This window comes from Echinops telfairi, unplaced genomic scaffold (assembly GCF_000313985.2).
Source record: "Echinops telfairi isolate 266 unplaced genomic scaffold, ASM31398v2 ScPeMD7_7424;HRSCAF=8462, whole genome shotgun sequence".
Taxonomy (NCBI): Eukaryota; Metazoa; Chordata; class Mammalia; order Afrosoricida; family Tenrecidae; genus Echinops; species Echinops telfairi.
In genome coordinates, this window is record NW_022111324.1 from 4,500,190 (window position 1) to 4,518,540 (window position 18,351).

At 45.2% G+C, this 18,351-nt stretch overlaps 1 protein-coding gene across 1 annotated transcript in view; it reads right to left on the reverse strand.

Moving 5' to 3' along the window:
• The window catches only part of LMX1A (LIM homeobox transcription factor 1 alpha), a 209,144-nt gene that overhangs the window by 51,027 nt on the left and 139,766 nt on the right, over positions 1–18,351 (reverse strand). Inside the window, exon 3 of the mRNA XM_004706764.2 lies at positions 14,287–14,519. Coding sequence (XP_004706821.1) covers positions 14,287–14,519 — 233 coding nt within the window. The remainder of the gene's footprint in view (positions 1–14,286; positions 14,520–18,351) is intronic.

The window sequence follows — 18,351 nt, forward strand, 5'->3', positions numbered from 1 at the left end:
GGGGAAAAATGAGGACCTAATGTCGGGGGTTTAAATGGAGAGAAAATGTTTTGAGAAACGATGTACAAATGCGCTTTACACAATTGATGTGTGTGCCCCTAATAAAATGTTAAAAAAGAAAAAGAAAAATGATGCTCTAGGAAAAAGATCTGAATATGGTAACTATGCAATTTCTGTATTAACATAATGTTTATCAGAGTAATTCTCATAGCTACACCAAGTTGTGTTGTGAGTGTGCATTGCAATTGTTTTAATGGACTGCTCCTTTCTTCGTGTCTTCCTTATTATCAAATGACAAGATCCACCCCTATTCCATATCTCTGTCCCCTGACATTTGTTGTTATTGGGTACTCTAGAATTGATTCAAACTCAGTTACCCCATGTGACAAAGTCTCATGGGCCGTAATTTACTAGAGCAGATCCGCCAACTCTTTGTCCTGGGAAACACTGATGGGTGCCCACTGCCAGCCTTTCAGTTCGCTCTCCACCTTCCCAACTGTCCTGTTCAGTATCCACTAACTCCCCTGCCCTTTCTTGGCAGCAACTGAAGTACAGCCATCGGAGAGAGTCTGGCACAATGCAGGTAGCTGTAAGAAATAGCTATTGGATTACAGGTTAGTAAGATGACCCCTTGGGAGTCCTGGTGGTATAGGGTTATACATTCACTGCTAACTGCAAGGTCAACAGTTCAAAACCACCAGCTGCTCTGTGGGAGAAAGATGGGTCTTTCTACTGTCTTAAAGAATTCTGTCTTGGAAATGCACAGGGCAGTTCTACCCAGTCCTACAGGGTCACTGTGAGTCGGCATTTACTCAATGGGCTGAGTTTGGCTTCTTTTGGTAGGTGGCTACCTACAAAACCTAAGTAGATTGCGGTATGTGACATAACAAAGCAAACAGACTGGTATGTGACATAACAAAGCAAACAGAAATAGTGACTTTGGCCCCAGCTGTACATAGCATTCACTAACTGGTAACTGTCAGGTTCAATGTCCTTTCTGGAGTCCAAGTTCAGTGTCACAGGACAGAAGTCTAATCCACTCCATAAGCAATTCATTCAGCAAGGGGAGACATAGTACCACCCTCAGAGAGAGTACCACGGAAAGACCCACCCCCAGGAAAACTATGTTCCAACAGATGTGCTTAGGAATAAGAAGACAATTGGCAATAAAAACAGCTCAGGGCCTACCTACCTAAGCTAAACCTCATTGCTCTAGTCTATGTGAGATCGGGATCTGGGTTAGAGAATGCCCTTCATTCTTTGCTGGAATTTCTATCGAGTCCCAGCAGGGACTTCCAAGATGGCTCTCTCTTAGTCTTCTGTATTGACTTTCTAGAATGTTAACTGGAATACCCAGGGCTGCAAAGCACCTCTGAAACATGCAGGCCCCCAGTGTGAGCCAATCCATCTCCAATGCATGCACCCCGGCCACCCCAACTGATGTCTGTGGGCCTGCTTTACTTCCTGAGTTGTCCCCAGGTCAGCAAGCCACAAGTATCTAAGCTGGAAGAGCCAAGACAGAAGATGAGATGTTTGGGAGGTGATGGAGAAAGAAGCTAATGCGTTGTCAACGATCTGAAAAACACAGGAGAGGTCCTGGCTCGTGCCATGGACCGTGCATCACACAAGGGCCAAAGCCAGACCTGCCTCTAGAGTCCAAGCTCATTCCAGTGCAGTCTGAGGAGGAGACTGCCTTAGGCCTCTGCCATCTTGATCTGAGCTTTCTACCCCCTCACATTTGAAAGGCACTAGTATTGACCGACAAGAATAATCCCAGGCCAAGTTGGCATTTTTGTGAGGTGATTGCTGCCTCTGTGTATTCTAATGTATTAGAGAACAAGAAGGGTTGCAAAGATTTAGTAAAAGTAATGCTTCTGTATTGTGCCAGGATGGGATCCATTAACACACCACCACCACCACCACCACCACCCCCACACACACAACTTCAATTAAAGCCAGTAAGCCTTTCAATTAAAGCTGCAGCCATGGTGCAGCTTGAGCCTGCTTCTCCCAAGACCCTGAGTGCTGGAAGTGGGAGCTTTTTATACTATGGAATAAATAAGCTATAGGGGCAGGTGGAGCTTTTTATACTACGGAATAGGCAAGCTACAGGGGGCAGGCAGATAGTGTCACACTAAATGGAGAATATGAGAACTTGGATACAAAGGCAGGTGGTGTTATGGGGTTGGGAAATATGGGACCTTACAAAAATAGAGCAGGGAACTTAGACTCATCATCAGCAATTTCAAGAATAAATAGCAATGGCTCAGCAGTTACAGAAAACAGCAGTTACCGGGAATTCCAGTAGTCACAAAATGGCCATATTTGGGTCCATACAAAACGGCTGTGCTCAGGCTAATTAATATGAATATGGTTACATTGTTCAAATAGCTACATCTAAACTGACTACTATATCAAGGTTACATTGGAATTCATTGTGATGGGTTACTCCATTTGTAGTGAACCCAGGTAACAATCAGTTCCAGAGCTGTAGAAGGAAACGAGAGCCACGTCTACACACACCAGTGGATGATGAACCAGATTCCGAGGAGGAGAACGAGCACCTGGCCATCCTCTCTCCCAATGAAAATTAAGACTGTCTCACAAATCCCAGCATGTGCTGGGGGCTCCATTAAGAAGAAAACCATATTTGAGCTTGGTGGTTCTCTGCCAGGGACCCCAGGGACTAAAATGACCAAGACACATTTGATTTGTGCAGCCAAGAAGCAAACATTTACTGAATGCTTCCTACATGCCAGGCACCACGCTAAGACCAAGCTCACAAGCAAACTCACTGCCAAGTCCATTCTGACTCATAGCAACCCAACAGGACAGGGTAAAACTGCCCCTGTGGGTTTCCAAAACTGTAACTCCTGAGAGTAGAAAGCCTCATGTTTCTCCCACTGAGAGGTGGGTGGTTTCAAACTAGTGGCCTTGCAGTTAGCAGCTCAATGAGTAACCACTATACTACCTCACTCTCAGTGCCATTGAGTCAATTCCAACTCATAGCAACCCAACAGGGCAGGGTAGAACTGCCCCTGTGATGTTCCAAGACTGAAACTCTTTATGGGAGTAGAAAGTTCCACCTTTCTCCCTCAGAGCGGCTGGTGGTCTCAAATTGCTGATCTATGGTTAGCAGCCCAATGCATAACCACTATGCCACCATATGCCTCCTCTACTAAGCCACCAGGTGAGTGGAAGACACAAGCAAGAAGCAGCATAAACCTCACAGTGCATCGAGAACACACACACACACACACACACACACACACACACCTCCCAAGGAAATGCTGTGTTGATCTAAAATATGAAGGCTCCTTTATATAAAGAGAATGATGAAGACTTCAAGAACCAAGCTTCCTCTGGGAAAATCCCTCTCTGTGCGCAGGGTGCCTGCCTAATGGAGCCGTACCTTGCCCTCCCACTAGTGCCGACCCTCAGAAGATACAGAAAGGCATGCTACAGCTGCGGGCTGAACAATAAGGAAACCTAGGAAAGCCACTGGGAATGGTGATTAGCAGGAGCTTGGGAGAAAGCCCTGGCTAAGGAGTAAGGCTAGGAATCGTCTAAAATGCATTATGGTCTACAGGAGTGAAAAAAAAACGAAAGCTAAACAAATGAGCCCCAAAGCAATTCATAGAACAAAACAAAAACAAGGAGAGATGCTTAAAAATAAAACACAATAGTGAGACTGCTGATGAGGGGCTAAAAATTAAAAATATGAACCTAATTAACACTGATCCGTAATCTCCAACAACAGAAAAAGGGAAGTTTGTTTAACTGTTTTAAAAAATCTGCACCTTGGATATAATGTGGTTCGGGAAGTAAATTCTGGAACAGATAAATGACACAACACCGGCCCCTCACATAGCAACACGAGCAGGTTCCAAAGACCAGGTCATTATGCAAAAATCAGCATTTATGTGAAACTCAGTGACCAAATGCTTTCTCAGGCTCCAGGACACATTTCAGAAACAGCCCCTGGGACTGCTCATAGCCCTGCAGCTGAACTCTGCAGCACACTCATCTCGAGCCTGTGACTAACTCAGGCTGGAGGACTGTGCCATTTCAAACCTCAGGCGTAGCTGATTAGGTCAGGATTTGCAGCCAGGAGGGGACCTGCCCTTCCCCAATCCACACAGAGTCCTTGCTCCCCACAGAAACACCTACCCACCCACATCCCCTGCCCACTGGCCTCAGGACACTGAGCGTGTGGATCTGAGGGTTTGCTGCAAAGCAAGTATTGTATGTCATGTCTACAACATACCCTTCCTCAACATGTCTCTACAGCATACTTAACATTTCTCTCTCGCAAAACACACGGGTCTTAGTTAATTTTAAGATGACTTAAGCTGATTCCTTTTTTTCTTTCTTTTTTTAGGTGATCAGTCAATATATTAAGCTGATTTCGTATTACACTCTTCCTCACTTTTCAGCATAGTCAGGTCCCAAAAACCAGGTCTTTATGGGGAAATCAGCATTATGTAAAAGTGCAGATGTTAAAAAAAAAAGTGCATGATGACATCATATTACAAAGTGGCAGATGACTACCTCATCACATAATTGACAAATTGCATCATTACATGACTGCCAAATTTCATTATTCTATAACTGCCAGACCACAAAGAATCAGAGCCCAGCCAAGTTGGCACATAGCTTTAACCACCATAGTCAGTGGTACTCTGAGCTCATATCTTAGTGCTTATTGCTGCCAGATATACATCATTAATGTGAAAAATATTTAAATAGCAGCTTTTTTCACTATGTGAAACAGTAAATGTGGAATAAATGAGGAGTAGGTATAGTGGGAAACTGACAAAACTGAGTATGAGTATAGTCCCACTTATTAAGTGTCGTTAGTCATACTGTGGTGCCTTGCATGTTACTGTGATGTTGGAAGCTATGCTCCTGGTATTTCAAATCCCAGTAAGGTCTCCCACAGCGGACAGGTTTCAGCGGAGCTTCCAGACTAAGACGCACAAATAAGAGGTAATCCACTTCTGAAAAGTAACCACTAAGAACATTAAAAATGGCAGCAGAAGACTATCTGAAATGGTGTCAGAATGAGCCCCTTACATTGGAAGGCACTCAACACATGATTGGGAAGAGCTACTTCTTCAAACTAGAGAGTCAACTTGCATAATGTAGAAGGAGCAAAGTGTTTGAGTCCTGCCTTTGCAGATGGGGCAAACTACAATTGAGAAGGAAGACCCATTAGTAACAGAAGGTGGAAGATATAAGGTACAAATCGAGGAAAATTAGAAGTCATCGAAAGTAAAATGGAAGAGCAGTTTTTGGGTTTTTTTTTTTTTACTCTAGTCATCAATGTGAACATTGGCTAACAAGAGGGTCAACGAGTGAGGAGTAGTGGAAAACTGCACGCTGTTGGGAGGTTTGATAGTTGTTGAACTGTGGGATGCAAAAATGATATGTAAACTCCATCTGATTCACAATAAAAAGTAAACCCAGGACCCCAAGGGCTCAGGAGACAGGAACCCCCTCATTTGTACACCCCTATTACCCTTCTCTCCCCTCTGCCCAAACACTCCAGATTTGACTCAGAACCCCCTTCATTCAGTCCCTGAAGAAATGGATCCATTACTCAGTAGTACCAAGTTGTTCCTTCTCTTTGAGGGTCCCAGGCCCCTTTTGCACCCTAATGCAACCGAGCTAGTGCTCTATCATCCCTCTGCTCCCAAACAACTCCACAAAGTGGCCCGAGGTTCCAAAGCATATTAGATGTCATGTGTATTCCCAGTGGAGAAACCATCCTCTCAAGAGTGACAACGATAATCAGCCATCCCCATCTGAAAAATAAAATAAAATGCATAAAGAACAACAGGCTAGGCGTTCCTGAGCTGAAATGGACTCAGATTAACCATTTGGGATCGTCCAGTCATATGGTCTACTATGCCATATGACAAAAGAATGGTGTCACATTTGAGCGTGCCAAGTTCTACTCTGAGGGACAGCACTGTCAGTGGAAGGACACCATCCATATCCATTCAAGAAAACCAGGGGATGTGGCTAGTCAAATGTACACACCCAACACTAATGCCAAAGATGAGGGAGGACACGGGATTTTCACCAATATTCGCAGTCTGAAATTGGTCAAACATGTGATCAAGATGCATTGAAAATTACTGGTGATTGAAATGTGAAAGCTGGAAACAAAGAAGGATTCGCAATGGGAAACGATGGCCTTTATGATGGAAACGACACCGGAGATCACATGGCAGAATTTTGCAAGATCAACAACTTCATTCTTCAATGACAATGGTAGCTCGACCTGTAGACCTCACCAGATGGAATACGCAGGAATCAGATCACTACAGTTGTGGAAAGACATGATGTAAAACTTAATATCTTCAGTCCGAAGAAGGCCATGGGCCAACTGTGAAACAGACCATCAACCGTTCATATGCAAGTTCACAGGGAAGCTAAAGGAAATGAAAACAAGTCCACAAGAGCCAAAAATATGTGCTTGCACGTATTCCACCTGCATTTAGAGAGAATCTCAAAAGTAGACCTGACTCATTTAAATGACGCCAATGACCAAAGACGAGTTATGGAATGACAAAAGAGACGTTATACATGAAGGAATCAAAGTCATTAAAAATACAAGAAAGACTTTTTTTTTAATGTACGTCAGAAGAGACTCTGAACCTTATTCATGAACATAGACTACCATAGCTAAAACAAGCAGAAGAGATGATGAAGTAAAAGCGCTGCCCACATTTCGATGAGAGACTCAAAGTACGACAATGAAGTAGGCAAAGACCTGAGGTTAGAAAGACAAAATGGAATAAACTGAAGAAAAAGGTTAAGCCTCAAGTTGCAATTTTGAAGGGCTGGTGGTGTAGTGGTTCCAGGTTGGGCTGTGATGCGCATGGTCTGCAGTTCGCAATCACCAGCAGCTCTGCAGGATCATGACTGGGCTTTCTACTCCCCCAAACAGTTACAGTCTTGGGAACTCACCAGGGGTCGCCCTGAGTCAGCGTTGACTCATGGCAGTGACTTTTTTTTAATGGTCAAAATGTTGGAAGATGCAGCAGGAAGCATTAAAAGAAGGAAGTCAGAGGCATTATATCAAAAATAATAGGTTGATGTTCAAACATTTCCATGGGTAGCATATGATCAAGAACCAAAATCTGTCAACAAGCTGCCCAACATCGGAAGTGGTCCCTCATCTATACCATGAAACTTGGATGACAACTACAAGTGAGTGGAAGGGAGCTACAGTTTTCAAACACGGATGATCCAATAGAATAAAGAAATATTAAAGCAATGTCATTAATAGCACTTCCAAGTAAAATTTGATGAAAATAATTCAAAAGCAGTTGCAGCAGTACATGAATGGAGAGCCGCCAGAAATTCAGGCCAGATTTCAGAAGAGGACGTGGACTGAGAGATATCATTAATGACATCATTAAAGGCATATCATTAAATCCAGCCATCTGATAGATCTTAACTGAAAGCGGAGGGTACCAGAAAGATGTTTACCTATGTTTTATTGAATAACATGGAGAAGAATAGAAATTGCAGAACAAACGTTTCATTCAGAATCCAGATAAAGACCAAGAGAGTTGTTTCAAGAGAACATGGAGCAGCAGCATGATTTAAAAACAAGAAGGTGTGTGCCGGGGTTTCACCTGTTCACCATACTTCCTCATTCCGTATGCTGAGCAGATAATCAGAGAAGACATACCAAATAAAGAAGAATGAGGTACCAGGATTGGAGAAAGTCTCATTAACAACTTGCTATATGTAGATGGCACCATCTTGCCTGCTGAAAGGGACGTCACACACTTAAGATGAGAACCCATAGATTTCATGGATTACACCTCAACATAAAAAAAAAAACAAACCAAAAAATCCTCACAAGTGCCACATAAGCCACATCATGATAAACGGAGAAAAGACTGACGTTGTCCAATATTTCATTTTACTTGCATCCACAATCAATATCCATGGAAGCAGCAGCCAGTAAATCAAATCTGCTGCAAGCGCTCTCTTTAAAGTGTTAAAATGCAAAGATGTCACTTTGAAGGTGAAGGTGTGCCTGGCCCATAGGATAATCTTTTCAAATACCGCATAGGCATGTGAACGCTGGGCAACAAATACGGAAGCTGAATACATATTGATGCCTCTGAATTACAGTGTTGGTGAAGAGCATGCGCACCGCAGACTGCCAGAGCAAACCAATGTATGTTGGGAGATGTTCCCACAAAATGCTTCTAAGAAGCCAGGATGGCAAGAGCTTATCTCGTGTACTTTGGGCACGTCAACAGGAAAGACCAGCCGCTGGAGAAGGACGTCTTGCTGGGTAAAGTAGAGGGTCAGGGGAAAGGAGGCAGACCCTACGGAAGATGGAGTGATCCAGTGGCTGCAGTGATGGGATCAAGCATAGCAACGGTCATGAGCACCAAGCAGTGTTTCATTCTGGCTGTTTATATGGTCTCTCAACTACACCTAGCAATAATGTAATTTAGTTCACAGTGTTGTATCGATGATAAATGTCTTCGTTTTGATAAATGTACTGTGGCTGTATAAATTACTAGCATTAGGGGAAGCTATAGGAAGGCTTTAAAGCAGCGGTTCTCCACCTTCCTCATGCCATACCCCTTTCATACAGTTCCTCATGTGGTGGTGACGCCCCAACCATAAAATGATTTTCGTTGCTACTTCATCACTGTCATTTTGCTACTGTTAGGAATCAGGCGGCCCCTGTGAAAGTGTTGTTTGACCCCCAAAGGGGTTGTGACCTACAGGTTGAGAACCGCTGGTCTACAGGAACTCATCCTCCATCCTTGAAACTATTCTTTAGGTTTAAACGTTTATTTCAAAACAAGTTTCTTTTTCTGTTGTTGTTGCACAGGAGCAATATCAGCCTCACATAGCCTCAGATTTTAGAAGAAGATGTTCAAATCCACACAGTAGAAAAAAGCAATGAAACTAGTACTGGCCAGTAGTCATGATAGCCCCCAGTCAGCCCCTAACCCCTTTGTTATTTTATTTCCAGTCAAAGGAGCTTATGAATCGTGGAGACATCAGTACATCGGGATGCCCACAATAAGTGGTACTCATTATCCAGAGCATGATGACACCAGTTCGAAACAGAGGGAGTCCTGGTGGGCATTTTGAACCCACCAGCCGCTCTGCAGGAGAAAACTGCGATCTTCTTCAATAGAGATGAAACCCAAACTCACTGCCATCAAATCAATGCTGGCTCATATCAACCTCCTGTGTGTTTCCAAGACTGTAACTGTTTAGGGGAGTAGAAAGCCCAGTGTTTCTCCCTCGGACCTGCTGGTGGTTTCGAACTGTCAACCATGAGGATCACGGCTCAATGCATCACCCCCGGAAGTACTGTTCTGTCCTATAGAATTTCTGGATATTGGAATTAACTCAATGGCTACACGATTCCGATTACACGTGAAAAACAGTATTCCTTTCCCTTAAAGATATTCTAGTGTTATTGCAGAGGTGCCAACAAGTCTCACATGAGGATGGGAAAATGGGGAGAACTAAAGAAAGAGAGAAGGGTAGGGGTATTAGGAACTGAGTAGTTAATTGTGCCAGCCTGGCCGATAATCACATGTGGTGCTGGTTGAAAGGCGGAGGGATAAATGGGTGGTGAGCCTCGCCTTTCTAGTTCTCGGGTCTCTTGTTTTGTGATGGTTGCATCGGGTGCAGCTGCCTTAGCAGTTCCCTGCTTCAGCTTGCAAGATGGATTTCCTACAAGACATCCCCAAGGAGAAGCCGCATGGATCTATCCCGATGCAGCCCTGGGTGCTGGAGCAGCCGTGTGGAGACCTCTGCTAGTGCTGAGATGCTTATTCGTTCACTGACTCAGCTTTCCTCCTGCAGTCGGCATCATTGCCTCTGTTTTGTGAGGTGGAGGACTTTGTGGACTGGTGTTGGGTAAATGGGTTAATGTTGGACTTGTGGGCTTGGGCAGCATTGGGTTGGGATGTTTTTGTGATGCACGTTTTCTTTGCATAAAACTCTCTCTTATATATGAGTTGCTGTGGATTTGTTTCTCCAAAGTACCTAGACTAATACAGGAACTCAGCCATCAATTTAAACAGCTGATATATGTAGAAGACACGAACTGATGGGTGAATTTCCAAAAGTAGAACCTAGATCAAGGGTTGAAGTTTTACACCAAGGCAAACTGTGGGGCTTTAATGTACCCATTCTGACAATCGACAGCCAGATGTCAGTTCAGTGCCTCCCTCTGCCTCTGGAGATACACAACCAGTGCCTGCATGGACACCTGGCAATAGACTGAACTGGATAATCTCCACCGTACCTACCAATGGCGAGAGCCCACAATTCTCCAGTCAAAGACAAGCGCATAGTCACACCTGTTGCTGAGTCTCTCGCCAGAGGCCAAGGCATCGCAACATGTTTCTCAGGGAGTCTAAAAGCCTTCTTCCGACACACATTTGCTTATTATTTTGATGGCTTATTATTTTGATAGTATCTTTAATATTCTAAAGCCACCCACAGATCAAAGGTCTCTATTATTTGTTTGGTTCTCCTTCCTTATTCGTTGTTTGGCTTTCACGTGCATTTGAGGGCATTGAAAATACCCTGATTTTTACAGGCCTTCGATTCATGCAGCACATGTTTGTTTGTTTTTGCCTCCTATTGACTTTATGTTCAACTAAAAAACCCACATGAAACTCCATCAAAACAGGTCTCATTTCATATTTTTACAGCTGAGTTTGGGGGCACAATGGTTAGAGTGTGTGTGTGTGTGTGTGTGTGTGTGTGTGTAAGAAAGAGCTTTACATACAAGAGCAATTGAATACTGAGAAAGCATCCCAGCCCAGTCCAGATCAAATCCATAAGTCTGAAATTAGCCCATGTGTCCGATACCAATCTAAAAATTCCTCTTCAGACTCACGAAACACATGCAATGATGCCAAATGTAGGAAGACAGATCACAGCCCAGTGGGTGGAAAGTCTTGTGGATCCAGTGGTGGTGTGAGCTTCTCAGCACTGGCGTGGATCTCCACATGGCTCCTCCAGCTCTGGGCTCTAGTGTAGGTCCATGTGTCTTGTCATGAGGAATACAAAGCAGAGAGTATATCTGGCCTCCAGTAAGCTACTTATCTCCTTTGCACCTCTAAATGATGTCTTTAAGTTGCCACCTGATTGACAGGCTAGACTTCACCCCTTCGCAAGTTGACTGGAGATTATGTAACTACCACACTGCCTTTACTCTAATCCACCCCCTGGCTGGGGGAAGGTGTGGTTGAAGGTATTGGTTGACCCTATTGGCTGGGTTGATTAGATTTTATCTCGATGACTTTGTGCTGTCCTTTTTGTCAAAATATTTTCAAAACTTGAAGAGTATCAGCTGCCACACCAGCATTCCCTGGCAGGTTTGTGTCATCTGCAAACAGAGTAAATCTGCTTTCTATGTCTTCATCCGAGTTATTGATAAAAATGTTAAGGATGACAGGCCATTCAATCATTCACTCACCAAATATTTATCAAGTGCCTACAATATGTAAACCACTCAGGACAGAAATGTATTTGTACTGGGATGGATCCGTAAATGGTTTGCTTTTAACAACCCCCTAAGTGGGCTTCTTCCCTTGCAGGTTTAATTAAGCTCATTAAGTACTTATTGATCACTTGCTCTTCTCTCAGCAGCTTACTAAACATCATGAAGGGAGCAGAGGAATTAAAAACCAGGACCCGGGTTCTCTGGAAGCCTGAGCTCTCTTTAGTGAGACAGGCTTTTGTACACAAACATTTTATGGTGCAGTGTAGGAAGTATTCACATAAATGATTAAATGAGTGGTTCAGACAGCATGTTTCAATATATTTGATTCTAGTTGAGACTCTCAGGTCACTTCATTGAAAGCTTCAAAAGTCATCATAGATTCTTAGATTTGAAAAGGACATCAACGTTCTTCCCGTATCCCCCTCCCCCAATATGAACTCCAACAAATGGCGATGAGGGGTGTCTATCTCCCGAGTCGTTTCCCTCTGCTCAGCTTACTGATTAGAATGGCATTCTAACATTCCCCGCATTGAGTCTAAAGCTGCCCCTCTATCTATCTCTATGAGTTCACTGAGTAATTGAATGACTGAATTCTAACTCTGTCTTCTAAAGTTAAGAACACAGTGGGCAGATCCAGCCAGTCTAAGGCACTATTACTCCTGTACCTAATCCTTATGTTTCCAGCTGACATATCTACGGTTCCATCATTTGGCATCATTAGGTGACCACCCCCTACTATTCTTGTCATTCATATCCTGACTCCACGCCGGACATGAAGCTCACATTCGCTTGGTCTACTGAATGAAAGCAAGCATAAATAGACCAGAAATCTTCCATTTTTAAATACTGGTCTAAAAAAAGGAATGTTCAGAATTGAACAAATTGCTAAATATGAGGTCAGAAAGAGTGTCTATTATAGGTGTCTTACTCTGGAAAATATACTTCCATTAAAACTGCTTAGAAAAGCTCTTTCTTTCTTTGCAGTGGCGTTGGGTGGGGTTCTATGGCGACAATACACACTAATGCCCCACATTGAGTTTGTAATTAATTAAAATCCGTAAGCCTTTGACACGTGGGACAACCAGCGTCTATTTCCACGTGGGAAGGAATGGAATGTCCCTCTTCATGTGCCTGACTGTTTAAAGGTCATGCTGGCATTCTGATCCCAAGAGCACTTAAACCCTTTGGGAATTTAATATTTTGCTGTATTCTGGTGTGGAATGGGGTGGGGGTGGGGGTCACGAATAGATGGGCACAGCACGACCCTTGAGGACAGATGAGTGGGTGAGATGACTTTCTTAACCAACAACTAAAGAGGATCCCTATATGCCATGCTGGGTAGTAGGCAGGAGCAATGTAAAGGTAAGTGGAGAACACTCCCTTCCTGTAATGAGTTCAGAATAGCGAGGGAGACGCGGCTCAGTTGAGAATGAGGCCAGTTAGCCCTTCAGACAGGCAACACCTTATTGACTGTGCTCCTGGAAAGGTGAGATTAACCTCAACTGAACGGAAGTCGAGGAAAGCTAAGGCGTTGAACCAGTCTTCATGCCAGCTTACTTAAAGCAGCAAGCAGGCTGCCAGGACACTGCAGCACTGGCAGAGTTCACATGGACATCACCTCATTGCTCCTCACAGATATTTGAGAGCAAAGGGAGACCAGGCTAAGGGAAACGTTGCCCTGTGTGGACTAACACCTTAGAATAGCAGTAGTAATTGAATTTCTCTGGATTAATAAAATGGCTTGGTAAAATCTCTGTGCCTCTTCTACCTCCTCTTTCCCCCCTCACCTCAAAGACAACTAGAAGTAAGGAGTGGGTGAGTCAAGAGGAGGAATAAATAGAATCTACTTCCTTTCTGTAAACTATCTGCTGAGACTTGGCTAGATTCCATTTTTCCCACTTGACAGATGAGACAATGGGACAGTTATGTGGCGATGGTCGACTGAATTATTGGTTCCAGTTCATCATATCCCTCTAAGAATATTGTAGCTGTGCCTTGCCAGCATCTTGTGGTGCATGGAGTATATTTCTCCTCCCCCTACGCATTGGATTGGACTGCTAACCTCAAGGTCAGCAGTTCAAAACCTCCAACTGCTCTGCAGGATAAAGATGAGACTGTCCATTCCCATAAAGAGTTACAGTCTCAGAAACCCAAGGGACAGTTTGAGCCTGTCCTGTAGGTTGCTACAAGTGGGAATCGGTTCAGGGGCAGTGAGTTTGTCTTCTTGTTTTGTTTGGACTTTAGGTTTGGCTCCGTAATTAGCTTTGGGTAATGGAGTACGTATTAGCATCTCTGGTGTGGAAGAGACTTTAATTGTGGTCCTGTGACTGAGCCTGCCTTCCTGTGCCTCTGTTATTGGTAGGAGAAGATGGGACAGGATAGCGGCTGTTGCTTCAAAATGAAAGACTCAGAACGAATCATGGGAGCACACTTGATCCTGACCCCTCTCCTGGAGGCAAGTTCACTGTCTTCAGCTAGCCCAGCTGACTTGAAGACCTTCAGCCTGAAGCAGAGGCACTCCAGTTAGCCCGCAGACTCATGAGTGTGGGATCAGGGCCTGGGAACTGAGGAGCGACTGGTGCCAAGGCATCATCAGGCAGCAGCTGGCTGGGAAGAGGTCCCTCCACTTAAAGTAACAACAGTACCTTGCCATCAAGCTCCAATTGCCCTGGTGGCAGGCCCTCTGGGGAGGAAGCAGTGCAGATCTCCACCCCCACGCCAGCCCCACCCCACCACAGACCCTGCCCCCTGCGGGCACTCACCAGAGTCGGAGGCTGCAGGGCTCACCAGGCTGAGCAGCTCTCGCTCCTTCTCATAGTCCCCTTTGCAGAGCAGCTGCCCCTCCTTCAGGACAAACTCATCACCCTTCTGGAGCTGCCGCTCGCAGACACAGCAGCAGAAGCAGCTCAGGTGGTACACACTCTTCTGGGCCCGCATGACAAACTCGTTGGGTGCAATGGCCTCGAAGCAGCCCCCGCATTTGACAGCAAACAGCCTGGCAGGGGAGAAAGTGAGGACACGCTGTGAGCCAGGTCTCCCTTCAAGCGCTGGGGCAAGGATGGTTGGACTGCTGGAATGTGTGGCAATCCAGTTAGACAGTTCCTGGGGGCACACAACTGCAAGCTTGTCGCCTCAAGTCCCACCCACTGCTCCAATGCACAAAGATGAGGTGGTCAGTCCCCATAAGGCTTTACAGTCTCCGAAATCCTACGTATAAGTATGTAAGTCACTGTAAGGACGAACCAATTCAACGGACAGGGTTGTTTTCTTTTGTTGTTCTGTCCTGTCAGTTTGTCATACGGTGATGGCTCGTATGTTGTTGCCAAGCTGAAAGTTGTGCCAATAAAGTGACCCAGAGTGGACCCATGTAGGCGGGGTTTCCAGATGGAGACCGACTAGAAAGGCCTGGCAATTTACTGTTCAAAACTCACCCGATGGATCACAACGAACCATTTGCTTCAAACACATCCTCAGAAGGAACCGACTGAGGAAGAAGGACTTGAACAGGTTTGGTGAAGTTCAGGGCCAAGGAGAGCACTAGGCCCCCGACAGGAGAGACTGGCAAAACAGCCACACCAGGGATGTGAACCAATCCAGTGATCGTGAGCAGGCGGCAGGGCTGGGCAACGTTCTGCTGTCTTGGCTCGAAGACCACTAGGAGCTAGAGTTGACCTGGGGGCGGTTATTTGTCGATCTTGTCCATGACGAGTTGGACTAAAGTTAATCAGTTGCATGATTCTATCATAAGCTTGAGGAAAGAAGGGTCAGAGGTGCTGAAAGACGGCCATCTGCACTAACGGCCGGGGCACACTTGGTAGGGTCGATGGCATGGGATTCCCAACAGTGGCATCCCTAGGGGAGGTAGGATGGCGCAGTACAGGGCCAGGACACTCTGCCCATGCTATGGGAGAAGGGGGAGGTGCTACTGGCAAGTCCTACCCATGGGGTGGTGTGTGTGTGCGTGCATGTGCATGTGTGTGTGATTGACCACACTGGGTGACACCAACCCGAGAGTCCCCACTGGTTCCCAAAAGCTGTCTGTAGACAAGAATCCCAATAGTAACTGTAACGACAAAAACATATCTGAGCCAACTCCTATCTGTGAAAGGGTGTAGCCTCGGGATGTTTTCAACGAGCTCTGGGGTGTGATCCAGTTTGGGAGATGTCAACTTCAAGAGATAACGTGTATCCCAACTTTCCAGCCCTCAGACATCTGGATTCAGTCGAACTCGTGATACTTAACTCCTACTTCACTTCATTGTCGACGACACACAGACAGAGCATAGGTGTGGCGCCAGAATAGTAGGTATTGGCTATGTGAAGGTGAATAAAGAAAATCCCTTCCAGAAGTGAGTTCAGGAATGGACAGGCATATGTGGGGGTACAATTAAATAAAAATTTAAAAAAGGATTGTTTTTTCAAAGCTACATATTTGATTTTTTTTTTAACAAAACAACCTTATCACCTTCAAAACACTCTCCATTACACTTAATTCATTTGTCCATTCTGCGATTCAATTCTTGAAAACATTTTTCAAACTCATTGGATGGCTGACAACACCTCCCTCATTTTCTCATTACCTTTTCTACATGGTCAAATCACTGTCTTTTCATGCCCTTCTTCATTCATGGAAACAAAAAGAAGTTGCATGGAGTGAGGTCAGGTGAGTCAGGTGTGTGGGGTAAGAGTGGCGTGTTGTTTTTTGCCAAAAATTGGTGCACTGAGAGGGCTGTGTGAGCAGGTGCATTGTCGTAGTGGCAAAACTAGTCCCCCGCAAATCTGCCACAAATCAGACCTTTTTAGTCACACAATGATACACTATCTTTTCAGAAACTCTAAATAGAAAGCTTGATTTAAGAGTCTGACCTGTTGGAATGAACTCCAACTGCAGTATCCCCCTCACATCAAAAAAACAAATGAGCATCATCTTGATCTTTGATTTCACTTGACAAGCTTGTTTGGGGTGAGGTGATAATGGTGTCTTCCACTGGCTTGATTGATGTTTGCTTCGGGGTCATAAGAATAGCACCGTGTCTGGTCATCAGGAAAGACCTTGGAAAAAAGTCTGGGTTGCTTCAGAGCTGTTCTTTCAAAGCACAGCATGATTCCAGTCGACACTCTTATTGCTGGTCAGTCAGAACCCGAGGCACAAAATGTGCAGTGATCTTTGAGCAAAAGTGCACAAACTTGGGAAGGTGATGAACCTTCCAAGCAAGGTTTGCCATCAAATGACATGTCACTTTTTTTGAAAGGAGCAAACCCTCATACACTTGAGTTTCTCCCATAGTGCTGTCCTTGTAAGCTGTGTTCAACATCACAACAGTTTCTGTGACGTTTTTCCAGAGCAGGAAACAAAATTTCACAGCCACACGCTGTTCTCTTAAATCAGCCAGCGCAGATCATGAAGTTCAGGTGAAACTGCTTTCATGAAAAAAATCCACTGTGACCAGAGAACCTTCCCAGGCAACACCACTGGGTGCACTAACTCGGAGCAGGTTGCTGTATGCTTGCCTAGTGTGAAAAATGCGTACTACAAAAGCTGCCTAGTGGAGCTTTTTTCTCTTTGGTGGTGGTGGTTGGGGAGGACCCCTGTTATCTAGGTAATGTGAGTTCTGGGAGTCCAGGGCTATGAGGACACTGAGAAGGACATCACTGTCAGAGAACAAGATGGGGAACTTGCATTTTATCCTGATTTTACAAATTCTGGATCAAACAGTGCAGGCAGGCTGGCAAGCATAAAAGTCTGGGGACCGAGAGACACGGTGCCTTCCAGGTTGAGGGAACAGCCCGTACGAAGGCATGAGGCTGTGAAGTGTGCTCAGAGCACAGTGTGACTCCATCAGTTCAGATGCCTCTGGCAGCTGAGGTAGATCATGACCAAGCTGCTCACCAAAGAGCTAGGCATCAGGCAGCTGAAGGATTTTATCATGAGAAGAGCCGTGGAAAAGTAACTCCGAGGAGTGTGAAAGGTGACGTGGAAATGGTGCTCAGGATGAGTGAAGGAGCCCAGCTGGGCAGGGGTGGACGTTTCAGAAGGAACGCAGCAGTGAGGATGCTGGCGAGGAGGCAGCAGGTCCCACCAGTGCGAGGCTGGGCTAGGAATGAGAGTAGAGCAGTACGGGGTGGCTCTCAGAGCTGGTGCTCAGGGTCAGTGAGTGATGACGGACCCTCTGCACATCATTCTTGGTTTCCTGCCTGTTTGTGCGATTCCATCCTCCCGGAATGCCTTTCTCTCTGTCAAAACTACTGAATCCACCCTCACCCTCAGGACACCGAAGCTCCCATGGTCTTCCCCAGCCCTGGGCCTCCATGAATCCCTATAGCATGCACTGCCTGTGCTGGCCCTCTGGCCGAGACTGTAATACAACAGAGAGTAGAAAGCAGAAGCTCTGTTCTCAGCCATGGAGGAACCTCGGGCAGGTTGTTGGGCCCCTGTGTGCCTCAGTCTCCTAGCTGTGGTTCAAGAGGTGAGGTCAGCCAAGCCAAGCTCTTCAAGGTCATAATGCCCAGGATCATCGCTTCACATTGCTCGTGGAAAGTAGGGTTTCAATCTTGCCTCTTTAGGGTTTCATGTGTTTAGAATGTACCTTGACAATAACTTGTGTTGCTATCAAGAACAAAGCCTATGGAAGGTTCATATACATATGGCAAGCAGTCAAAGTTGATTTGATTTGATCTGTGGATCTAATTTGTTCATGTTCTTCCTGATGTATACGGGGTGCTTAATAAAGCTTGCTTCCCTCAGCCCTGTCACTCTAGATCAATAATGGTTGCAGGTCATCTATGAATGCCTAAAATTTCATTCAAGCAGATGCCTGTGTATATAT